Raw genomic sequence first — 24,314 nt, 5'->3', positions numbered from 1 at the left:
TCTAAATGTCCTTTGGGTTTTGATTTCAACTAATTTTTTTTTAAATCAATTACACTTAGGAATTGACTACAATGTTACGCCTTATATAGTGGTACGTATGTTATGCAAGATCTAATTGCTACAAAGTTCATTTGATCCCTATGTACAAGATTTAAATCAATGATTTTATGGAACACTTTGGTATATACCATGAAAGAAAATTTGTTATACTTGTGCATACTTCTCTTTAAATACAATTTCAAAATCTCCAAAAGATGCTTTCTCATACTTTCTACGTTCAATTATAGCAAAGAAAAGGCGAAAAAGCATCGACAAGGCTACACCAGCAAGCTTCTTCATTGCCCTTTAAACTCTGCTTTTCGTTTTCTCTTTTTGATGTATCATGCAACTAGGTAAGCATAACTTGAGATTCGACATCATCATACAATGCTAAACTCATGATTAGACCATGTCCCTGAGATTTGATATCATTCGATGTCGTGATGGAGGACATAGCTTACGATCATCAGCAAAGCAAAAATGAACATAAGATCATCATCACGGCCCTTTTCTTGTTTCTTTTGTTTGTGATGTCAGAAAATTAAAATTTCACGATCCATCCAAAAAACCAGATCAAACCCAGAGTGCGTAAAACATAGTTAGCCATTGCCCTCAACCCTTTTTTTAAGTATTTGGAGATGACTTTTTTTGTTTAAATAATGGGAATTGTTATTAGCACTCCAAAAATCTCATTCTACACTTCAAACTTTTTATAAGAGGAAAGAAAAATAAACTTGTGAGGAGTGTAAAATGAGATTTTTGGAGTGTCAATAACACTTCCCTAAATAATTATGATATGTCATCAAAGTAATAATAAAAAATTACAAAATTATTTCCAATTAATATCATTTGGGTGATATTTACTCATTCACTTGTACGCGAGAAATGATTTCCTATGTCATGGAAAAATAGTGGGATGGAGAATCCTTCCACACCTTGGTATTCAGTTTCCTTCCCCATGGAAAACCATAAAATGCGTTGATTGCTATCTTTTTTTTATGACAAATTTATTCATTAACAATTGAAAATGCCAATTTTATTTCCAAAAAAAAAAAGGATATTTTTATTGTTGCCCTTGTACCACAACGTTGGTTCGAATCTCGTCGATTCCCTAATCAAACATCTAATTTAACAAATCTATCGTTTGACAAACAATAAAAAACAATGAGGGAATAGGGTAGATGCGACACAAGGAGAAAAGAGAGGAGAATTGGGAAATTTTTGTGGTGTAATCCTCACAACTTTGTGCCTTTATTTATTGAAAATATAGCAAACTTCTTTGTCCTATAAGGAATACAAAGTCCAACAAGAAAGATTTAGAACATAATATTAAATACAATCTACTAAGATTTAAACAATCACAATTCTAATTAATTTAGAACTGCAGTAATTTCCTACCTATTATTCCAATGTTACCAAACATGAGAAAGAACTTTTGCATTTGCATTCCCTAGAAAAAAGACATGAAAAATAATTTATCATGAATTCCTTTTAGCATACCAAACACAAACACAACCATAATAAAATATAGTGTTGTACGAAAAATAAAATTACTCAATTATTTGGACCCAAACTTTCAAGATAACAACTTTAATTACTAAAGAGATATATAAGAGTATCCCAGCGAGAGGCTTTATATGGAGCTAGAAAAACGGTGGATATAGCCCATTTTAAAACTTTGAAGAATCTTTGGGCTTTATAAAAAAATCTCTCCCAATGAGGGGCTATTTCTTTCGAGCTTTATATGAGGCTATATATATTTATTTATATAATAATTTGATTATGCATAAAAAAAAAAAAAATTGTGTTAACTTTTGTTAAGTTAATTTTTGACATGTTATCTTAAATTTCTTTTTATGAACCTTTCAACCTAAAAAAGTTCAAATCGTGACAAAATTAGATTTCATCACTTATAAACCGTTCAGTAGATTAGATTTTATTATCTCAATCTCATCCGTTGAAACATACAACCCCCACTTCGCCCTCTAAAATAATTTGATTTTCAAGTACAACACAACAATTTACCTAGCACCAATTGGTAAAATTTTTTATGGTCAAATGAAAACTTCATTAAAGACCCGAAGAGGGGTAGCAAGTACAATAAAGGCTATTATAGCCCAAAGGCAAAACCCATAATAAAAGAGAGAGTGTAGTCGATACAAACTAGGCAACAGCGGAATACAACCTAGACAATCAAACAAACACTACTGAACACTACTCAGGTGAAACTGTTTGGGCTCAAAATAATATTGTTGGGCCAAGTGTAGGTTTATGCTCGGCCCAAAGCTGTTTCAAAAATACTATGGGCCGTCTGGTGATCCCGGACCATTTAGCAAGGATGATCAAGTCCTATCACAAAAATGAGTAGTTCAGATAAGCAAAGGGATTGAGGAAGTCCTAATGCAATTAGGATTCTCGACCAACAATGAATAAAGCCTCAAAAAGGGGTGAGTTCAAAGTCCTAATGGGGGTAGGGTTGGTCGAAGCAGAGTTAGAACGGAACAAGAAGTCCCAATCCAGATATGATTTTAACTCGGTCTCAAGAAAGATTTGGTGCTATGAATACAAGACATCATACAACAATTCAAGGACCTTCAATTCAACACACAATTGCTCTGCGCAAAACCTCTTAAACATCTTGAGATTTTTTATTTTCTTTTTCCTGTCGACACACCTTCAGTTTGGATAAACAGCATCGTGAAGGCAACCGGCGAACACCTTCAGTTTAGATAAACAGCATTGTCGCCGTAGAATCAGCCGACCGAGGAGCACCTTCAGTTTGGATAAACAGCACTGTGTCGAGGCCGACTAGTTACCTATCCAAGTCTCGGTCGAGAAGGGTTTCCGAATCCTTATTGGCAGAGATCATCTTATTAGCCTTCTCGACGAAGTAAGATGTTACGAGTTACGACATTCGGCGCATTGAACGCCGAGTGATTTTATGATTGGATACTCACAAGTGAGTTTCAGAGTTCGGCATTCTGACGGCCGAACCACATTCACCATTAAGACATACATCACCTTTGAATACTTGTGTTCGTACAGTCTGGTGTCGATTCGACGTGCTTATACTCTCACGAATATAATCACTGTGACCAAATCTGGCGTCGACGATTTGTGAACTTCGCAGAACTAGCAGCCTTGTCTTTAGGCTCGAGAATCCAAAGGCCGAGATTTGTTCCTTCCTTGGCCGCAGTCGCAAGATAAGGAAGTCAGCAACGCACTCAACGCAACATCAACAAATTTTACTCCTCAGCCAAGCTCGGCTGACGAGTTGGCATGCCCCACATTCAACCGAATGACGTAGTTAGCTTATTAGTTACTCAGCCTGCGTGCCACGTAGGCTTTGTAATTTTTAGGGTCAACAGAAACAAAAGAGGAAGACGCTAATAGTGATACCACTATCTAACATCAATCAAAAGTTGGCGAAGGACATGGAAGCCCATCCCAAGATAGCACCATAACCAATAAGGGAGGGGGCAAAGTTGCCTATGAGAGATTGCTCACCCTCAAATCGGTTAAAGATGCAGCCACATGAGCTGCTTGGTTGGCCGTTCTTGGAACCCAGTTCCACTAAACAAAAGCAAAGGAAGCCGCTGCCCGACGAATTTCATCGATAATTCAATATAGACACCATTGGTTGCAAAGGTTTGGTTTTAGCAAGCAATCGATGACCTTGGAATAATCAATCTCAATGATGATATGGTTGAAACATTTGGCTTTGACAAATTTCAGACCCTCAAGAACTGCCTCTGCTTCAGCGGCATCGAACGTGAATCGATGTGAGTGTAAAGAAGCACCACCTTAAAAAGTACCATTGTGATCACGTGCAATAATCCCTGCACGGGCTTCACATGTAGCTCGATTCCATGCACCATCGACATTAATTTTAATAAGAGGCCATTGAGGAGCTTGCCAAGAAAGAGATCTTTGTACTGCAAAAGGGCAAATTCATCCTTGTAGAAAGGGCAAATTGGATTCACATGTAGATGCCTGCGAAAAAGATTAAATATGCTAGGAAGAGCATTGTTTAAAGCACGCCAAATAAAGTTGAGAACTTTAGGAACTTCCTTTATCCCCACAAAATCTTCCAGACCTCTTTATGAATCAAGTAAGAAGAGGATGCATTGGTAGTCATAGAAACTCTTTACCGTATAAACACCATCATTGTTCCAAGGCCAGAAAAGATAATCATGATCATGAGTATTGTACAGTGGGATAGATTTGATAAGAGCAATGTCATATGAAGACAAAATATTAGAAATTGAGTCCAGTCTCCAAGTAGCAGTGTTCACATCAATCAAAGAGGCCACCAAAGTAGGAATTGGCCCAAGAATTACTTGTAGAGGTAGAGGGTTGGTACATTCCAAGGTAAGAAGCCAATTATCTTGCCAGATTTTGATCGATTCATCATTCCCTACATGCCATTTAGCTCTTTCGAGAATAATTCTTCTGCCTTCAAGTAAACTAGACCAAGCCCAAGAAGGGCAAGCTCCTCTTGTAGCTTTTAGGAAATCACACCTTGGAAAGTACTTAGCCTTAAGAACACGAACCCAAAATGCATCTGGATTTTCCATCATTCTCCAGCATTGTTTTGCAAGAAGATAGATGCTAAAGTATTAAAGGTCCCTAAACCCCATTTCCCCTCCTTGGTGCCACAAAGATACTTCTAGCTTTTCCAATAAATACGATTTCCTTTCTCATACTCACCCCATCAAAATCTCCCAGGATCCCCATTGATAGAATTGCAAGTGGAAGTGGGAAACTTGAAGCAAGTCATAGGATACGTAGGAACCGCTAAAGCTACTGACTTCAGGAGGACCTCCCTACCTGCCATAGTGAGTGAACTTGCTTTCTATCCTTGAATCTTGTTCAAGATTTGATCTTTGACGTAGACGAGAGCATCACGTTTAGACTTTCCCCATATTGATGGTAGACCTAAATACTTGCCTTGGTCTGTAGAGGCAGGGATTTTCAGAATTGTGCAAACTTGATTTGCTAATGGGAATGGAGTATTTGGGCTTAAGTAAATAAATGATAATTTATGCTATGTCCAAATGCTAGGCAATATTCCGCAAAAATTGTTATCAATCTACTGCAATTCGTCTCAGTAAATCTTATGAAGAAAAGAGAGTCGTCAACAAATAAAAGATGTGACAAAATGGGCCCTCCTCTACAGATTTTTATACCCCCCACCCCCCCCCCCCCCCCCCCCCCCCCCCCCCCCAAAAAAATGATCATTAGTGGCACAAAAATAATTTGGGATAAAACTTCGCCAACTAGAAGGAAGAGATAAGGAGAACAAAGGTCCCCTTGCCTCAATCCTCTAGTAGTATAGAAATATGGCCTCGGCTTTCCATTGATCACTACGAAGAAAGAAAATGTTGTGACACACAACATGACCAACCGTATCCAACGATCATCAAAGCCCATCCTTGTCATAGTGGTTCAACCCGATCATAATCTTTATTCATGTCAAACTTAGACCAAGCTCACAAGCTTTACTTTTTTTTCTTCATCTTTACATAGTGGAAAGCTTCATGGGCAATGAGAATATTATCTTGTATTTGTCTAAATTAGTATCATATAATTTTGAAAAAAATTATTTGAAAATTTCACCCACAAATGCCTATGAACGTTAAATCAATTTAAAACAATCATTAATAAGCCAAATTACAAGAAAAAGTAAAAAGAATAAAGGGAGAATACAAGTTTGCAAGTGGAGAAAAAGTGATTTAACTTTGCTCACATGGGTTACTACCTTTTTGTGGGACCCATTTTTTTTTTTAGGCTAGATGTAGCCCAATGCTGTCCAAGAAAGGAAGTTGCTAGCCCTAGTGATAAATTTAACTCCATTTTCCGGCTCATTGGGGATGAAATTTCTCACACTAAAGCTTGAAATGTAGTAGCCTCATGGAGTATACAATCTCCATTGGGGATGCTCTAATGCTTCATTGAGTTTGGCTCCAGCTAATCTCAGAACAAGTCCCTCAATGGATCAACCTTATGAATTACATGAAATTTCATACCCTTAATTATAATGAAAACTGCAAGCATGAAGCAGTTACTAATTTATATTTCAAGAAAGGGTGAAAATGGAATTACAATCAATCAGCACTCGAACAAAGCACTAAATCAAATCGGAATAGGGTATAATCTTACATAACACGCCTATCATTTGCGGGTGAAAAGTACAAAATCAAATACACGTGCAGTTATACAAAGGTTGTCATCGTGCAGCTACATCTGGTCAGCCCTGCCGTCATCCTCACTAATTCCATCTCCTGCGTGCCTGTAGCCAGATCAAGCAAACAAAGCTAAGAGAATAATGCATGCACAAGAAATGTGATTCCTAACTCTTTTGAATACAAATGCTACTCGATGGCAACTTAAAACGAACCTTAATCACAAGGTTTCAAAATTTCACATCCTTCATTTATACATGACAAAGGTGGATCAGCACGTCATTCACTGGTAAATGCTGTGCATTTACTGGCCGGTCTAAACAATATGATCTCATGGAAAATGTAACCATCGATTCTTACATTTGGATTAAACCACCTAAGAAACAGAACACATGGCAAATAGCCCTACTTTGATTTTCAGCATCATTGAAAATCCATCTCTCTACCATTTCTCATCACTCTTTTTCTTTGGAAAGAAAGCTTATACTAGCCTTGTTTTTTGTTATGGTCAACTAGTCTTAGTTTAACGTGGATATAACAAAAAGGGGCTGAGAACATACCGCCAAGATGTTGTTAGATTGCGAGCTTTTCTATCCAACTGGAGGTTTTCCATCGCACTTGAAGCTCGAATGACATCCTCTGGACTTTCATCAATGTCGTATCTATAGCTGTAGTCATCTTTCCTGTAGCCAGACATGGATGACCCACCTCTTCGATCTGAATATGCTAGAATGTATCAGATAAAGAGAAACAAAAGGAATCATGTAAAGGGAAGACACAAGAAATAGCTTTGTCACTCACCAGATGACTGGGAAGATGCACCAGGCCTAGCATAAGCACACCAACAAACTAACATCAATTACGAGCTGAAGGACAAAATAAAAGGGGAAAATCAAACACGTAATATTGGGGCGGTAAGGTAGATCAGCACCTTCCTAGTGGAGGTAGCCCACCAGCAACAGATGATGAAGAAGGTCTTCTCATATTGCGAGAATCTAAATTGGACAGGGATTCTGTTTCTGAAGTCGTTAGCCTCCTTCCAGTACCCCTTGATTGAGATAGATTCTGTAGTAAAACAATCTAGTGGTAAGCAATCCACCAAAGGAATAATTACAAACAAAACATAAGCTAAAGAAATTTGTATTTTTCCTTCATTATCAATCCAGAATCATATCATCCCCTATCTCTTCTAGCCAGAGAACTTTTTCCCTACGTCAGTTGAACCTCTAAACTGTATATTAATCCCATCCTATAACTGACCAATAGGTTTAAAGAAAAAGAGGAAAAGTGCCCACACATATACCAGAGAACAAATCATGCAATCTTAATTAATCTGTACTATGTCCAGAAAAATAAGCCTTAATTATGTGATAAGACATAACAATCGGGTAAATGTACCTTGAAGCCAATAAAATATTGCCATGAAAAACAACCGTCCTAATGCAGATTCTGAAATGAACATGAAAATTTTGTGTTTTAACTTGAAAATAATACCAAACCTCAAATTTCAAAAATCCTTCAAGCACATCCAAAAGCAAAGGACCACTATCTCCGTTTCGGTTAAGATCATATCCATTCTTGCTACTAAAGTCCTTCAACTCAGCTTTCCAAGAATCCTTTTGCTGCGATTCAGCAAACATAAATGCAACATTCATTAGCATCAGATAGCCAACACATTAGTTCAAAACTTACTGAAAACACCTGACACTTTCTGCACTAAAAGTTTACATGATTACCAAATTACACTCGGGCTGATAAACTTTTAGCGTGTGGTTTAGTTGAGCCCAGTCTAAGTACTCGCATATCAGTGCTGTAAGCAACCTTCCTATAACAAAGCATGTCAAAGTGAAATTTAGCTGATGAACAAAAGGTTTTAAACAAGCATAAGCATTGTGTTAGTAGACAAACCCGAAGGAGAAGCGTGGAGCTGTTTAGCTCGATCGTTGCAGCTACCAAGCAATGCTGGAGGCAAGCCTTCGTCTTTCTCGATGACCTTGTCCTCCTCCTCAATTGCCTCAAACACACTTGCTCTCAACTCAGCCTACCAAAACAAAACAGTTGAATTAATCATAAAAACAACCCAAAAACCAAAATAACAAGTTCGATTATTCACAAATAACTGCCTAATTATGCAAAAAATGCATCGCATTTCTCAAAATCCGAAGCTTCGAATTACAGATAAGCAAATAAAAAGCAGACAAGCTTTGAAATTGCAAAACCCTAGCCGAAGTCAACAAAGCTGGGGGAAATTTACGCAATGAACCCGAGGAAAAAACCTCGTTTTTGGGGTAAAATCAGCTGCGGAATCAGAGAAAGGAGATCTAGATGACGAACGTTAACATAAAGGGGGAAATGGGCAAAAAGGGAATTTGAAATTGTACCCGGATCTTGGCGAGTACGCCCTTCTTCTCGAGGGTGCGAGTGACGAGAGTCTTGAGGTCCATCATCTCCCTCGTGTAGTCGTCCATCTTGTTCTTCTGTTTTTTAGGGTTTCAGAGGGAGAGGGTTTTGATTGGGGGGGAGAGAGAGAGAGAGAGAGAGCTTTCCCTGCATTTTTTGAATTCTCAGCTCTCTTCGATGCCTTGCTTCATGAGAGAAAGAGGAGGAGAGAGAGAGAGAGAGAGAGAGGAAAGTTGCTCTCGGAATGATGGGTGGGGGTGAAGGCGGGCTCCACTGCTGGCCTGCAGTTTCCCGGTACTATTATCTGGGCTGGTGCTGTGAAGTTGGATCGTGAAGTTTTGGGCCGTTAAATAATTAAGCCTGGGATTCTTTTCTAGCCTCTATTATTAGCCGCATAACTTGAGCAAACTTCACCGTTAAATTATAACGCATTTAGTTAAATTTCAACCGCTCATTTGTTGTAAAAAAAAAATTACGAGAGAGAATTTCTAAGTACAAGTATTAAACTTTTGCGTAATCGTATATGTTTTGCTTATTGTGTGATTGGTTGCAACTAGGCATGTTGACTTAATGTTTGTTTGGATTTACTCTTAAAATAACTAAAAGCGTTTTTGGTGAAAATATTTTTAAAACCAATTTTTAGTAAAAATATAAGTAAATTCTGAAAAAGCACATAACTGGTGTTTTTTGCATAAAACACTTTAAGTGCTTTTGGAACCAAATAACTTTTTCTCTAAAAGCGCTTTTAGTTATTTTAAAAACACATCAGAATGAGCTCTTACTAATGCGATTATATAGGTATGAGTATCATTCTTAATCCTGAGTATGCATACTTTATTTGTTTCATCACATACTCTATATGTTGATGCAATTTGTAATACACGATCTAAGTGCATTCTTGTCTGATTGCATAAAACAATTTAAGTGTTTTTGGAACCAAAAACATTTTCTCTAAAAGTGTTTTTAGTCATTTTAAAAGCATATCAAAACGAGCTCTTACTAATGTGATTATATAAGGTATGAGTATCATTCTTAATCCTGAGTATGCATACTTTGTTTGTTTCATCACATACTCTATGCGTTGATGCAATTTGTAATATACGATCTAAGTGCATTCTTGGCTGATGGGTAATTCTTTTCCCTAATCATTAATATACAATGGTGGGAAGAAAATTGTTGACACGCATACCATTGTGTCTTTCGCAATTTACTTAATTAAATCATTGTATTTTACTACACAATTACACATGTAACAATAAACGTTTTGAGTGATTATTTAGAGTAATTCCACCCTACTAGGTAATTATTGCCAAGCTATTGAGCAAAGACAATTACTGTCTTAGTGAACAGTAATTGTCGAGTGTATCTCCACTCCTAAATAGCTTGAACAAAAATTACATTTGCTTAATAGCTTAAGCAATAATTATGTTAGAGGGTAGAGTTGCTCTTAAAACCTGTCACATGCGGATGAGGTCTATGCACTCCAATTCTTCCTACAATCCACGAATATTGTAACTATCAAGAGAATTTCCAAAGAATATACTCAAGTTACTATTAAAAAAAAAAAAGAAAAAAGAGAGAGAAGTTATACGCTACATAGATGTTATCTATTAATTAAAAAAGGACTCAAATTTGATACTTGATAGGAGTTTTTAGTATGCACAAAAAATTTTAATCGTATATTGGATATTTTATTTATTCAATATTTGTTCGAAACATAATAGAAGAGTGATGCTATTCACATATTTATTTTTACCTTCTATACATTTATGTCTTTTGATCTTTCTTATAGCACGTTTACTAATCCGTAATCAAATTGAGAGGAATTGAATTGAGGAGGAATTGGATCGAGGAGGAATTGAAATGAGGTGGAATAAGAATTAGATTCCTACTGAAATTGTTTACTAAAACTGTCCAGAATCGGAATACAATTTCATAAAGCTATTTACTAATTCACCAAAATTGGAATATAAACTAATATGATTACTAAAATGTCCTTGTCTCAAATCAAATATTTTTAATCACATTTTCATTAGTTATTTTTAATCACATTTTCATTACTAAAATGCCCCTTTAGTTCTTTATTTTTATTTTTATTTCATCTATATTTATTTTTAATCACATTTTCATTAGTTATTTTAAAATGCCCTCATTCACTTCTCTTCCTCAGCATCGCCATACCCCAATCCTCCAACACCACTCTCCCAGATCATTTTCCCAGTTCCCATCCCGCAGAAGAAAATACTATTTTAAGAACCTAGCCAAATTCATCTTCCCAGTTCCCACCCCGCAGAAAAAAAATTAACATTTTAAGAACCTAGCCTATGCATCCTCCTAGTTCCCACCCTGCAGAAAATATTTCGGAAAGCAATTGGAGCCAATGATCAGACGAGCATCAACATCGCCAACGGCACAAGCAATTTGGCCCCGAACTTCAAGGTCCCGATTGTCAAACCAACATTACACGAGGATGAGCTGGCTGTGTCGACGATGTCGAAGCGTCTGTCGAAGCATCTGCGAAGCCTCTTGATAAGAGGGCATAATAGGAAAGAAGAAATGCATTCCCGATTCCCTCACCATCCTGGAATCCAAATACCTCACCTATGGAAGGAGTCTAATTCTTCCAATTTCAGGAATTGAAGTCCATTTTTCGTGTGGGTCCCACAAACTGTTGATTCCTCTAAATTGTAGTAAACACAAGAGTTATTTGTAATCGGAATCGAATTCCTTATTTTCATTCCGATTACAAGTGTGTAAACACGCCCTTAATTTATTCGACTCGACGATCAAATATTGAAAGGAGTGTTTGAGAGATAAAAAGGAGTGTGTCATGTTTTCAATTGTTAGAACAAAAGTTTCAGATTTTCATTAGGGGTGTAATCAATTGAGATTTTGAAATATTTTAATAGATTTTGACAAAGTTTAATCGATTGTAGAGATTTCGTGTTAATTTTTTATTCATTTCTCTCAAAATCTTAGGGGAGAGGTAAGATTTGTGATTGCTTAAAATACACTATGAAATCTCTCAAATTCCCTCATATTCCTCTACTTTTTGAAATTCTTTAAAACAAATTCATAATTAAATACATATGTTATTTAAAATCCTAATTGAATACACCCGGATATTCAAAAAATAAAATAAAATAAAATAAAATATTTTAAAATCCTAATTAAATACATTATGAATTTCAAGATTCTAATTAAATAGGAAACTTTTATTTAAACTCATATAATCTCTTTGTACACCTAATTTACTCTTTACACCCATATTATTTTCAATTAAACAATCAATATCTCTTCAAACCCAATCTTTCAACCTAAACTACCCTTACAACCCCAATTCAATATATGTGTTAACTTATCTTTACACCCATTTAAAAAATAAAGTAAAAAATCAAAATCAAAGCATTATCTCCTTTGACGTTCTCTCCTTCCAACAGTTGTTTTTGATGGAGTCTTCATCATCCTCTACATCGTTGCTCGATAATCTCTGGTTGCCTTGCGTGACGATGTATGTTGCATATGAATTTGAGTTTTTATTTTTATTTTTTTATGTTTTGGATGATATAAAGACTTTTATAAGTTATAACCTATAAGCATATATAGGTTATAGGTGAAATGACATGAAGTCTTTGGTTTCTTTTTTCCCTTTTCTTGTAATAAGTAATGTTCTTTGGGGAATAAAATTGCAAAGTAAAACTAAGACAAAGGTGAAATGATAGAATTTAAATCAAGGGACAAACGAAAATTGGAAAATTTAAACGCTAATATATATATATAATTTTTTTATCTGCTTTTTCAATTTTAGAAGAACATGTAAAGAAAGTTAACCAAAAGAAGGTGGCGCAATGAAGAGAGTGAAAGTGGTGGTCTAATGAAGAGAGTTAGAATGGTGGTGAATTGAAGAATCAAATGAAAATAGTTGGGAAGAATGCCAAAACAATGAAACAAAGTATGTAGCTGTTGTTATTCAATAAAAGAAAGCAGAATGTCATGATTATGTTATATAAATTAAGTAGAAGACTTGGTAAATAGTGTCCAAAATGAACATGAAAAGACTTGAGAAACTTTACAGCCCGCATCAATCATAACGTTAGTATATGACATATAAACCAATAATTCAACTCTTGCATAAACCGATTCATGTCTTAGTTAGAGGATCCAAAACTTCAAAATTAACGTTTATTCGATAAAAGAGCTTGTTTTTCTCTATGAGAGCGTCTTAGGATTTTTGTCATAGTAGAACGAAGGAGAAAAATTACGTGATGGTTAGGGTTTCATTATTGGGTATGGATTTATAGATAAATCTTATTTTGCTTGTTAATTTTATTTTGTACTTGATAATTATGTAATAGGGTAATAAAGACATTTCATATTTTAATTTGAGTGTAGAAAGAGGTTAGAGCATCTCCAAATGAAATGCCAAAATGTACACATCAACTATAATAGTAAAAAAAGACCACACTAATATTCTCCAACCGAAGTGCCAAATCCTATGTGGCAATGACATGGAAAAAAGGTTGCGGTCAAATTTGATAGCAACTTCAAATGTTTTTTTTATTATTAATTATTAAATGTATTTTATTAATTTTTAATTTGTTTAATAATTTATTATAATTAATGTTGAGTTGACCGATACAATTATCATATTTTTTTTCTTATTTTCAATCAAGGAAGGTGATTAGATTACTGATTGAACTTTAAATGTCTTTTATTAAATTTTAATTAGTTTAATAATTTATTTTATAAAATAATAAATTTAATTTGATATATCAGTTGGAGAACAAAACTTAAAAGATGTCAAAGTGCCACAAAAACTATGAAAATTTAAATTTTACGTTCAAAATTTGATATTTCCTTTGAAGATGATCTTAGATGAGTTCAAATAATGTTTTTCAATTAAATATCCCTAAATTTATTAAAAAAAATAAAATCTCTCAATTAAATAAGGGGTGTGCTATCCACATACCCGTTTTTACTTCTCACACACCCTTATTAATTTCTATCCGTTGATCTTCGTTGATTCATTCAATCCAACGGTTAAAACTAAAAAAGTGTGGAAGAAGTAAAAAGGGATGTGTGGATACCACATCCCTAAAAGAAATGAGAATTTTAACGAAAAACTCCAGGTACTGCTCACTTTAACGAAAAACTATATTTTTACACTAAAAATCAATCCTAATTCTATTCACTTTACCTTTTTATTTTGTCATTCTCAAAATTTTTAAATCATTTTTATTAGTTTTCTTAAATAAATCTCCCTAAAAAAATGTAAAAACCACAAAAGTTTAGCATATATCTACCCGCGCCTGATTCTCCATCCAAAAAGTTCATGTCAAAGGAAAAAAAAAAAAAAAAAAAAGAAGAGAAAATTGAAAATTGAGAAAAATAGTTATTGCGCCCATCCACCCTCACTAAATTCAGCATTTGTCCGTTTCCACGCCCCAAACCCAAAACATTTCTCAATGGCGCCCATCGACCCTCACTCGTTCACTGATTCGACTCACCCACTCGCCACCCACATTTCCCTCTCCTTCTTCTTCGACTTCCCCTCCTCCACCATCCACGCCTCCGCCCTCCTCACCCTCCCCGCCCCGTACTCCGGCCCAGTTTCCCTCGACGTCCGTGGCCTCACCATCCACTCCGTCATCGACCCCCAAAACCCCTCCGATCCTATCTCTTACGTCATCTCCCCTCCTGACCCAATCAAAGGCTGCCACCTCGCCTTCACCCTCTCCAACGCTTCCTCCGTCTTGATCCTCTACTCCACCTCCCCCTCCTCCTCCGCCCTCCAGTGGCTCTCCCCTCCCCAGACCTTCAACAAACGGCTGCCGTTTGTCTACACCCAATGCCAGGCCATCCACGCGCGCTCCGTCTTCCCCTGCCAGGACACTCCCGCTGCGCGTGTGCGCTACGCGGCCAAGCTCAATGTACCCCGCCAGCTCTCCGCCGTCATGTCCGCGCGTCACGTGGACCGCCGCGACCCAATCCCCGGTGAGGGGTCGGCGCTGATCTCTGGCGACGCCTTGTGGTGTGCCGACGACAGGGTCGTCGAGGAGTTCGTGATGGAGCAGCCAATCCCGCCGTACCTGTTCGCGTTTGCCGTCGGTGAGCTAGGGTACCGGGAGGTGGGCCCGAGAACGAGGGTTTACTCTGAGGCGGTGCCGGCGGTGCTTGAATCGGCGGCGACGGAGTTTGCGAGCACCGAGGACATGATCAGGCAAGGGGAGGCCTTGTTTGGGCCGTACGAGTGGGAAAGGTTCGATCTCTTGGTGCTGCCGCCGAGCTTTCCGTACGGTGGAATGGAGAATCCGAGAATGACGTTCTTGACGCCAACGGTGCTCAAAGGCGACTCCAGCGGCGCGCAGGTGGTGGCGCACGAACTGGCTCATAGCTGGACTGGGAACTTGATCACCAACAAGACTAATGAACATTTTTGGTTGAATGAGGTACCAAAATTTACATTCATACATTCGTTTGATGGCATTAACTTTTCAATTCCTGATTATCAATTGGTTCAGATTCTCGGTTTTTATGTCGAAATTTTCAATAGATAGATGCTGTTTGTTTTTGCCTATTTGATTGGTGCTAAGTTCAAATTTGATCAATGTTGTGATCTTGAAATGCTTGTTTTCTTCTTTTGACGTAATACTATCTGCCTACAGTGCATTTGAGGCCAGTTTTTAGTTTTGTCTTGTTAAAACCGCAATGTGCGAATCCTTGACGGAGTAATGCCGTGTAGGGTTAGGAGAATGTGAAGAATGAATGTCTTACTGATTACGAGCTTCCGGTTGTAGTTGATTATGTTGATCTATGTTATGCTCGTACTGTTCTTGGAAACGAGATCAGGGTGTTAATCTTTACTTATTGGTACAGGGTTTCACGACGTATGCTGAGAGGAGAATTGTTGAGGCTGTGCAAGGTGAGGACAGAGCTGCATTGAACATTGGAATTGGCTGGCGGGGTTTGAATAAGGAAATGGAGAGGTTCAAGGATAACTTGGAGGTCACAAAGCTGAAAACCAACCAGGAAGGAGTTGACCCAGATGATGTGTATTCTGAAGTTCCATACGAAAAGGGTTTCCAGTTTCTGTGGCGCATTGAACGTCAGGTATGTTGAAATTGTAACTTCTTTTGTTTCTTGGTATTGACCTGTAAAGACGATCTGATTGGCACTTGGTTTTAAAAATATAAAGGTTGGAAGGCCTGCATTTGATGAGTTTCTGAAGAAATACATTGCCACCTTCAAGTTCCAATCAATTGATACCGATACATTTCTCGACTTTCTGAAAGCAAACCTACCTGGAATAGAGAAAGAGGTTGACTTAGTGTTGTGGACTGAGGGCACCGGTATCCCTCCTGATGCGTATGAACCGGTTTCTAACATATATGCAAAGATTGTGTCCATGGCAAATGAATTTAAGTTTGGTAGGATGCCAGGGGCGGATGAAGTTGCTGACTGGAGAGGGCAGGAGTGGGAACTCTACTTGGAGAACCTCCCCAAGTCTATTGAACCTTTACAGGTACTGTTGTGTTTCTTCTCTTCTAAGATTTTCGTATTACCTTGTTTTCTATTACTTGATTTTATAGCGGCCTTCAACACACTTTTTGTAGTTAATTTCTTAGTTTGTTTAAGCTCTGCAATGCTGTGGCAATTCCCAGGTAATCATACTGAGCTTAGAAAGTTTCGCGTTTTCGTTTTCTTTCTGCATTGAAAAGTTAAATTTAAGTAAACATCTTCTTGTTTTCTCAGAACCGAAAATGTTAATATTGTCAATTATTAGAACACATTTCTGAGTCAGCTTCAGTTCCCATTTTACCGTCGAATCTCTCCAAACTTTTATGTTGTCTCATCATGATTTATGTATTTGCAGATTGTAGAGTTGAACTCGCGCTTCAGTCTGTCAGAATCGAGAGATTATGACGTGAAGGTGACATTTCTCCTGCTGGCCATTGCTTCCAAGTGCAAAGACTACTTCGGCGAGGTGGAAAGAACTTTGAAGGAAGTTGGGAGGAAGAAGTACCTTGTCCCCCTCTACAGTGCTCTTGTGGAAGGCAATGGAAAGGAGGAAGAGAAGATTTTGGCGAAACAGGTGTTTGCAGCCGCTCGCGAGACTTATCATCCTATAGCTCAGAGTGTTATCGAGACAATTTTTAACAAGCACTGCTGAAATGGTGTGAGAATGTAGATTACACATGAACAGAAATTCGGAAGCTAACCGTTATTGGCTATATGCTAATCCCTGAGATCTGTAGGCTAGACCTGATTTCGTTGAACACACGCATCCTTCTTGATGCTTTCGCTGATATGAATGATCTCGTAAATAAGAAGTAGCTCCTTTTATATCGCATTTGCTGATGCCTGATGATATTTTATGTATGCGTAAATTTGAAAACTCACAGGAACGCTATGCCTGCAAACTCAACTTTACTTGATGCATAACAGGAACGAGGATAATACTTGTGTAGTCCACTTTCGTAGGAGGATTACAACTTCTACGCTCATAGTTACAACCAAAACAATTGCCTTAAACAGCGAAATTGCACAACGGAGCCTGGAATCTTGACATTTCTGTTCAACACCTCTTCTAACGCAATTTATCGGTTTGGGAATCATACACAACGGTGAAATCACTTTATGTGCAGAGTGCTACAACATTTGTGTTCCTGTAAATGTTTTCGCATCTCAATTCTTCTCAAAAACCTCGAAAAAACCTGTGCGAATGGAATTCGCTGAAGGACAGGCGCTTAACTGCAGTAGTGCATCAAATACATCAGAGAATAGCTAATGTATAGCCAGTTTTGAACACATACGTCAGGATGCGATGTAGAAAGGGCGTATGAAACTGAGGAAGGTAAAACGCTAAACCTGGATTTCGAGACAACAGTTTTGAACACATATCGACGGAGTCTGGATGCAATCTAGAAAGGATGACTTGGTCAAAAGGAAGGTATGTGGATGACTTGATGGTCTTAAGCACCTGGAAAGTAAAATTTATCAACGATCTGGGCAAGTGTGACTAAAGGGACCTTTTGCAATGAAAAGCAGAAGTTAGTACCTGAACATTAGTCCTACCAGGGAAAGGAGGGCGACCATTGAGAAGCTCGAAAAGAATTACACCAACGCTCCACATGTCAACCTATAAACTGAACCCGTCAATTTTGACTCATCGTGATTGAAAGGGGAAAATGGCACGAGTTATAGACAAGACCGTACCTTCCCATCATATCTTTCAAACTGAAGAACTTCAGGTGCCATGTACAATGGGGATCCACAAACTGTCTCGGCATAATCACCTGGATGTAAACTTCTGTACAATATAGAAAAGAAAAGGTATTAAGGAATGAAACTACCACAGTTGGTTGCTTTAAATCATACTAAACGGGTTAGCGGATGAATTTCCGCATAAGGATCTCTCTGCTAGAGTTTACCTCGAGAGACCGAAATCAGCTACCCTTAGCACCACATCATCTTGAGTGCCAGAGAGTAGAATGTTCTAGTACAACAAAATCACAACGTAGGCAATTTTTGAACAAACCAATTCATTGCTTCAATTTTGGATGCGAGCGAAAAAATCAACAGAATCGAGTTCAAAAAATACGAATATGAAACTGCATTTTGTTACCATCTTTCAGTAGACTCCTGTTTTTACCTCTGGTTTCAAGTCTCTATGAATGATGTGGTGCAAATGTAGTATTTCCAACGCCGCCCCTGCAAGCATAACAAGAAGTTGATTAGATTTTCAGACCGGAGAATCGAAGCGCTGTGGATCCCCATTACAAATTCACAGGGAACAATGCGAATAAGAAGCTACCGAGCTGCTGCATAAATCTCTTGGCAATACGTTCTTCAACTCTTCCGTGACGCCGAATATACGCAGCCAAATTTCCCCCATCACAGAATTCCAACACCATGAATACACAACCTTCATCCTGCAATAAAGACAGAAGCTCAACTTCGTGCAACCAAATTAAACAGTACTTGTACGTTGCGGTTGACTGCACCTGCAGACAAATTAATGTATCCACAACCAAACCGATCGCATATTGGCAACTGTAAGTTCGCAGTATCAATAATATCAACAACATCGACAACATATTTATTTGACAGCATGTCCGCATTAAAAAAGTGCAGTTAACCGCAACGCAGAAAAACTTGAAAACCTGGAAAGAACTGAGGAGGCGGATGATGTTGGGGTGGTTAACGGAGGACAAGAAATTGATCTCGCAATCCAAGCAATTCTTGAGGTGGCGGTTGAGGCGGGAAAGGTGGACCTGCTTGAGAGCCACCACCTGGCCGCTTTGGCGGTGCACGGCTTTTGACACGGTGGAGAAAGAGCCTCGTCCCACCTCTGAAATTACAATGTAGTCTCCTTCTCCTTCTCCTTCTCCTTCTTCAGCTGTCTTGAGTCCCTTGCTTTCGGGTTCCATGGATTCTTCGAGCTGAGCTCTCAAGTAACAAGTGACAACATGTTATTGCGGTTTTTCTGTTGGGTGGGGGTTGGTCGAAGGTTCCGGACCTTCTGGTGCTTAAATGGTATTAGGAGGGGTGGAAAATAACCTACATGACATTTTGGTGTTTACGTAAGTAAAAAATTGGCCGACCGGGTGGTATGTTAGAATTTGTAAATTCCAGGGTCATTTTTGCCAACTTATCTTTTTTAAGTTTACTTTTGGGAATTGTTATTGGTACTCCAAAATTCTCATTCTACACTTCATGCTTTCTATATTTAGAAAGAAAAATACACTTATGAGGAGTGTAGAATGTGATTTTTTGAGTGCCAATAACACTTCCCTTTCCTTTTTGATTAAAGTCTCTTGTTCTTCTAAGGTCTTCATTTTAAGGATGAGAACCAAATGCATAAACTAATTTTCTACTTATTTCATTGTTTGGATTTATTAAGTTGTCAAATATTTTAAGCCTTTGGATCTTAGCTAATATGCATTTGATTCTTATACGTCCTTAAAATGAGGACCTTAAGAGAGCATGACTCTTCGGTTAAAAGGTAAATTTTATTACCAACAAAGTAAATGTACACATGTAGGGTATTTTTTTTTTTTTTTGGTCAAAAAATAAATTTTATTAAATTAAATGTTAGATTAATGATTGAAGAGGTTCGAGCCCACACCATCATGTAAGGGCTCAACTCATTGTAGAGGTTAAATTACAAGATAAGTACAATATAAAGAAAAGGACCTTCAAAACAAAACAAAACATGGCCCAAAACAGGTTTTGGAGCCCAAAATAGAAAGAAAACAAAGCAAGAAAGCAAAACACAAACCCTAGCAGCTTGCAACCCCCGCTACCGCTGTAGATCCACCAACAAGAATCAGGGAGTAGAATGAAGTGGAGGACGGAGTTTGGGGCTAAGGACGGTGGGATCAAAGGCATATTAGGAGAGAGTAGGGGAAAACGCAAGCTGAAGCAAAAAGGAAAAGAAGTATGAAGTTACCACCGATCCTAGCCACAGCTATTAACATTAATTTGTTGTAAACACTTGAAAATATGTCATGCTATTTCACCTTTATTTATTTTTTCCTTCACTCGAGAGGAATGCATGGTGACATTTTTAGGGTGCCAGTGACAACTCCCGTAATTATTTGTTGTATTAATTAGATTCGAGCAATTCAACATTCTTGTAGTAAAAGCAAGTGCGCTTATGAGCGTTAACAACCTACAGAAGTTCCTTCCCTCTTCAGAATGTAGTCCACTGCCTCTTGTACAGTATCTACAACCTACAGAAGGAACAAAAGCGAAGGAACTTCTTAGCGTAGAATTCGTTTCACCCGCAACCAAGTATTCTAGTAATATGTACACATGTGCGCGCACACATATATATCCAACTTACCAGGTCTGCTGGAAACTCAGCATGATTATCTTTGCCCTTAAAAACGCCGGTCCTCGTCAAAATAGAAAACCAAGGATGTCCAGCCTGAGAATCAGGCGTGATGATTTGTCAATGCACATTCAAATCATTTAACGGTAAAAACTTGTCACCACAAGAAACATGACAAACAAACCTGCCGAGCACCTTTGACATCAACTGAAGGGTTGTCGCCGATCATATAAAGGGTTTTGAAAGCATGTGACGGAGAGTCTCCAGCAGTTGTAATATCATTATCACAATGAGATGGTTGAAGCTGTGCCAACAGAGTTTCAGTGTTCTCAAATACAAACGGATTTGGCTTCCCAAAAGATACATATTCCAGAGCATCATGGTGAATTCTGCAGCAAAGCCAAACAAAAATCATATTACGACATAGTAGATATCCAGAATAACTCACTAGTTTAAATGTGCATGAGCATGCTTTTTTCATATAAGTAGTTCAAGATTTTAAAATCATATTTCAGTTGTGCTTAGTTTCCCAAAACAAATCAATTATCTCTGCTAAACTTTCTTCAATCATCATCAATTTGATCTTGTAAAACTCTCTTAATGGATGAGCTATGACAATTACCGGGCTTCTCAAAAGGGATCAAAGAAGCAATGCTAAGATATTGTATTGGCCATTTATGAGCTCATGCAGTTACAACCGAAGAGCCCTTTGACTAAATATTCGATCAGATGTGCATCACTGAAAAGGTACACCAATTAGGCGTGACAAAACAGCCAGTCTCACCGGTTGAAGATGCTTTCTAGTGCAATTCTGAAAGCACCCATTCCAAGTCGCTCAGAAGGAAATGCAGCCTGTATGTAGGCAGCTTATCAGTACAATCCTAATCATCATGTGAAACTTCAAGTTGAATAAAAAGTAAGTTCGTGATGAAAATAAGAGTGAATGAATTCTACTCTTCCAAAGGCGAGGGAATGGAGCAAATCAACCAAATAGAACCCTTTTATTAGACATGAGGATTCATTAAAAATGTTCATGGGAATAGTCAAGGTTCAATGGATTTCAGCAAGCGGATCACATACTCACGAAAAAATGATGGGACAATAGTTAAATAAGGGTTTCCTCTTTCAGTTTATTCTAACGATAATGTGTCAATGGTAAACCAAACAAATCTCAGGTTGTTTCTATATCTCCATATTCATGGTCCAGCATCTTTAGAGAGGGAAAATCATAGTGACCAACCTGATACTCAAGATCATCTGCGGCAAAATATAGAGGTGGTTGATGCCCATTCTCTTGTCCAGGAAGCCCTCCAGATCTTAGAATGTCACAGAGAACCTAAACCAATTCATGAACCAGCTCAGAGCTTTTGCAGGAACAAAAATGATCGAGGCCTTCTGGAATAACATGACGGTATTGCAGCTCCCAAAACTTTACTTTCTAGTTCATAATAAGCATGCAAAATTTGGCAATTTATGTGAGAAATGAAACTGCTATGCCAAAAGAAGCTATAATTTGAGATCCTAACGCACAATGATTCCTTAATACTGCATTGTAAGCAGCGAAATGAAGTACCTGAATATCCCTACCCCAATCCACAGGATCGCTGACAACAAAAGCTGCACTAACCCTGTCAGAATAAACATCATATCTCGGCACAGACTCCTTGTGTTGGCTACTGCAATCCGATGTCTGCTTAGTTCTCCACATCTTATATTGGGATACAGGATCAATATTCTTGAAGTGTGATGCATACTCATCTAATGAGAGAACCTTTCTGCCACCCAATATAAATTTAGCTATCTGTTACTTTTACAAAATCTAGCAACAGAAGGTACGGAGTTCAAAACCAGAAGATGCTACAACTAAGAACGGAAGGTAAAACTTACTTGAAACCATACTCAGACATTACAAGAGCCGGTTCCCCTTTTCCCAGAGCAACAATGAGTTCATTTTCATATCTGAATAAAAAGGATAAAAATAGACATAACATAAGATGATGAAAACAGGTCAATACATTGTTATACTCTGAACCATAAACAAAGTCATGGCCCAAGTACGTATGTACACAGGAAAACTTGAATTTCTTATTATAACAAAATGAGGAATAAGTCTCCATGCAAGAGATGCTCTTAAAGGGTGGATGTATAGAACCTTTCAACGAGATAGTGCTTTTTCAACTTTTGCAAAATGGACATCCAAGAAGTACTAAACAGAGGTATGCGATAGGAAAAGATATGACTATTTGACATGGAGGGACAATTTCACCTATGGAAGAAGAGTCAGCTATTAGCTCCGATGAGATTTATCTCCAAATTTGGCTATTATTCAGTACCAGCATAAACAACATTCAGGAACTTCCAAACCAAAGAATTTCAATTTGGCAGACACGAAATATCCCCCAAATTTTGTATTCGTCTAAGTTGTCTACCCACTTTCGATCCCTCTAGCTCATCCAACATGTAAAGTAAGAACAATTTCTGTGGCCTTGGTTGCATGATATTTCCTACGATATAACACTGTTACTCAAAGATAGCACAGAAACAAGGAGACCATTAATCAGACTAAGATTTATACCTAGAAAGATGAAGAAGAGTATGACACATTGACATTGAATTAAAAAAATCTCTGTAGAAAAAGATTCATGTGAAGCTGATTTATACCTCGTCAACAAATTTTTAAAAGGTGTGTGCCCCTGAACAACCTGCACCACCATAACACAGAAAAGAGAGCTATGCCAAAGGTTCCATCAGTCAAATTACAGTCGCAGAAAATGGGAGACAACACAACGTCGTCCTTATGCTCATAATAATCAAAGAATTAGATCTCAGAATATTACCTGAGAAGGCAGGATGTTAACTCCCAAAATTTCAGTTAACTCAGTTGCTCGTCTTGATTCAGGGACGCCACCTCCTGTTCCAACCAAACCAAATGAAATTCGAACAAAAATCCAATGCAATTACAATGGGGGCAGATACACTTTCCATAGAAATTTATCATATATACTAATTCTTCGCAATGCTACACGAAAACAAACCGCTTAGGTGTCTTACCGTTGGTCAAAAACACAAAGGGAACCTTCAAAGTACCTACAAAGAAGCAATAGTTTTATTAAGCTGGTGAGACCATCCTTTCCTTACAATCTAAACTACGAGAAGCGGGATTCAAACTTGCTGCCACGTCTGCTCTAGCCAATGTAGCTACAACCAAACCAACGATCACAATAATACAAAACCAAAATTCTCTATTTTTTATTTCAGATTTCTGAAAAATAAACGAAATTTCTTACTTTAGAGAGAGAAAGATGAAGTTTTTAGTGCACCTGAATGTCCGTACAGTTTCCTCAAAGCTCGAGGCGACCCTCCCACCGGAGCCCGGCCGCGGAGAATAACCCCGTCGATGTCGAACGCAATCCCAAACGAAGACCTGAAATGCAATTAAACACATGTTTTCAACTTTTTTCTATTCCCTCCCTACAGTTTCTCGGCAGCCAAACAGAGGATTTGGATAATTGAATTGGACCAACCGTTCCGGCCTGGATTGTTGATAATTGGACTGAGAGTAGGGACGGAATTGGAAGAAAAATGGCGCTCTGTTTTTGTACTGAGAAATCCGATAGACCGCGCGGTATCTCATCGGCGTCATCTCTCCCTCTCCCTCTCCCTCTCCCTCTTTAAGCATTGCTCTGTGTGGTCCGTGGCTAACACTTTAACGGTAAACGGTCTCGCTTCGGCGCGTAGTACGCAATTGTGAACCTCACAGAAGTTAGAACGCCACGTGGCAAACCTAAAAGGGTAATTTGAAAGTGACGATTATATCCTTTTAATTCTCAAAATCAGTTTTTTTTTTTTTTAAT

General features: G+C 38.0%; 4 protein-coding genes across 7 annotated transcripts; 1 reads left to right on the top strand and 3 right to left on the bottom strand.

The window, feature by feature from the left end:
- Positions 1 to 6,080: 6,080 nt before the first annotated feature.
- On the bottom strand, positions 6,081 to 8,841 carry LOC137734977 (protein TONNEAU 1a-like). The gene is made up of 8 exons (XM_068474323.1): positions 8,606 to 8,841; positions 8,133 to 8,265; positions 7,961 to 8,049; positions 7,724 to 7,846; positions 7,156 to 7,289; positions 7,026 to 7,051; positions 6,785 to 6,941; positions 6,081 to 6,331 (listed from the first exon to the last, which is right to left on the bottom strand). The coding sequence occupies exons 1-8, from the start codon at positions 8,690 to 8,692 to the stop codon at positions 6,280 to 6,282; spliced, it is 801 nt and encodes a 266-aa protein (XP_068330424.1). The 5' UTR covers positions 8,693 to 8,841; the 3' UTR covers positions 6,081 to 6,279.
- Positions 8,842 to 14,034: 5,193 nt separating this feature from the next.
- Positions 14,035 to 16,974, top strand: LOC137734047 (leucine aminopeptidase-like). Its single transcript, XM_068473304.1, has 4 exons — positions 14,035 to 15,073; positions 15,501 to 15,734; positions 15,820 to 16,146; positions 16,498 to 16,974. Exons 1-4 carry the CDS (start codon positions 14,090 to 14,092, stop codon positions 16,792 to 16,794), a joined length of 1,842 nt encoding a protein of 613 aa, XP_068329405.1. The 5' UTR covers positions 14,035 to 14,089; the 3' UTR covers positions 16,795 to 16,974.
- A 125-nt stretch (positions 16,975 to 17,099) lies between these two features.
- Positions 17,100 to 19,105, bottom strand: LOC137733119 (serine/threonine-protein kinase ATG1t-like). Of its 2 annotated transcripts, XM_068472278.1 has the most exons (8): positions 18,788 to 19,105; positions 18,439 to 18,556; positions 18,277 to 18,335; positions 18,056 to 18,120; positions 17,841 to 17,934; positions 17,683 to 17,763; positions 17,493 to 17,604; positions 17,100 to 17,375 (listed from the first exon to the last, which is right to left on the bottom strand). In XM_068472278.1, exons 1-8 carry the CDS (start codon positions 19,052 to 19,054, stop codon positions 17,320 to 17,322), a joined length of 852 nt encoding a protein of 283 aa, XP_068328379.1. In that variant the 5' UTR covers positions 19,055 to 19,105; the 3' UTR covers positions 17,100 to 17,319. The 2 variants fall into 2 exon arrangements, with proteins under 2 accessions (XP_068328379.1, XP_068328378.1); XM_068472277.1 differs by having other exon boundaries at positions 18,439 to 19,105.
- Positions 19,106 to 19,788: 683 nt separating this feature from the next.
- Positions 19,789 to 24,150, bottom strand: LOC137735075 (mitochondrial hydrolase YKR070W-like). Of its 3 annotated transcripts, XM_068474446.1 has the most exons (13): positions 23,985 to 24,150; positions 23,781 to 23,884; positions 23,512 to 23,547; positions 23,298 to 23,371; positions 23,122 to 23,162; positions 22,348 to 22,419; positions 22,034 to 22,235; positions 21,701 to 21,796; positions 21,245 to 21,312; positions 20,645 to 20,849; positions 20,473 to 20,556; positions 20,299 to 20,359; positions 19,789 to 20,043 (listed from the first exon to the last, which is right to left on the bottom strand). In XM_068474446.1, the coding sequence occupies exons 1-13, from the start codon at positions 24,137 to 24,139 to the stop codon at positions 20,006 to 20,008; spliced, it is 1,236 nt and encodes a 411-aa protein (XP_068330547.1). In that variant the 5' UTR covers positions 24,140 to 24,150; the 3' UTR covers positions 19,789 to 20,005. The 3 variants fall into 3 exon arrangements, with proteins under 3 accessions (XP_068330547.1, XP_068330549.1, XP_068330548.1); XM_068474448.1 differs by lacking the exon at positions 23,985 to 24,150 and having other exon boundaries at positions 23,122 to 23,190; positions 23,781 to 23,795; XM_068474447.1 differs by lacking the exon at positions 19,789 to 20,043 and having other exon boundaries at positions 20,148 to 20,359.
- Positions 24,151 to 24,314: the final 164 nt, after the last annotated feature.

The sequence above is a fragment of the Pyrus communis genome, chromosome 5, assembly GCF_963583255.1.
Source record: "Pyrus communis chromosome 5, drPyrComm1.1, whole genome shotgun sequence".
NCBI classification, from domain to species: Eukaryota; Viridiplantae; Streptophyta; class Magnoliopsida; order Rosales; family Rosaceae; genus Pyrus; species Pyrus communis.
The sequence above is the reverse complement of the archived record's forward strand: the minus strand, read 5'-3'. Positions and strand labels throughout refer to the sequence as shown.

What these genes read in the sequence shown, in the direction of transcription:
- LOC137734977 (XM_068474323.1), bottom strand. Translation starts at nt 8,692, where the DNA reads ATGGACGACTACACGAGGGAGATGATGGACCTCAAGACTCTCGTCACT. An exon ending in GCGTACTCGCCAAGATCCGG is followed by an intron (nt 8,266 to 8,605) that starts GTACAATTTCAA and finishes TTGTTTTGGTAG; the next exon opens with GCTGAGTTGAGAGCAAGTGT. An exon ending in GCTCCACGCTTCTCCTTCGG is followed by an intron (nt 8,050 to 8,132) that starts GTTTGTCTACTA and finishes GCTTTGTTATAG; the next exon opens with GAAGGTTGCTTACAGCACTG.
- LOC137734047 (XM_068473304.1), top strand. Translation starts at nt 14,090, where the DNA reads ATGGCGCCCATCGACCCTCACTCGTTCACTGATTCGACTCACCCACTC. An exon ending in AACATTTTTGGTTGAATGAG is followed by an intron (nt 15,074 to 15,500) that starts GTACCAAAATTT and finishes TTATTGGTACAG; the next exon opens with GGTTTCACGACGTATGCTGA. An exon ending in AGTCTATTGAACCTTTACAG is followed by an intron (nt 16,147 to 16,497) that starts GTACTGTTGTGT and finishes ATGTATTTGCAG; the next exon opens with ATTGTAGAGTTGAACTCGCG.
- LOC137733119 (XM_068472277.1), bottom strand. Translation starts at nt 19,054, where the DNA reads ATGGAACCCGAAAGCAAGGGACTCAAGACAGCTGAAGAAGGAGAAGGA. An exon ending in TTGAAAGATATGATGGGAAG is followed by an intron (nt 17,764 to 17,840) that starts GTACGGTCTTGT and finishes TTCAGTTTATAG; the next exon opens with GTTGACATGTGGAGCGTTGG. An exon ending in CTGGTAGGACTAATGTTCAG is followed by an intron (nt 17,605 to 17,682) that starts GTACTAACTTCT and finishes TTTACTTTCCAG; the next exon opens with GTGCTTAAGACCATCAAGTC.
- LOC137735075 (XM_068474446.1), bottom strand. Translation starts at nt 24,139, where the DNA reads ATGCTTAAAGAGGGAGAGGGAGAGGGAGAGGGAGAGATGACGCCGATG. An exon ending in TTAACATCCTGCCTTCTCAG is followed by an intron (nt 23,163 to 23,297) that starts GTAATATTCTGA and finishes ATGGTGGTGCAG; the next exon opens with GTTGTTCAGGGGCACACACC. An exon ending in CAGATGATCTTGAGTATCAG is followed by an intron (nt 21,313 to 21,700) that starts GTTGGTCACTAT and finishes GCCTACATACAG; the next exon opens with GCTGCATTTCCTTCTGAGCG.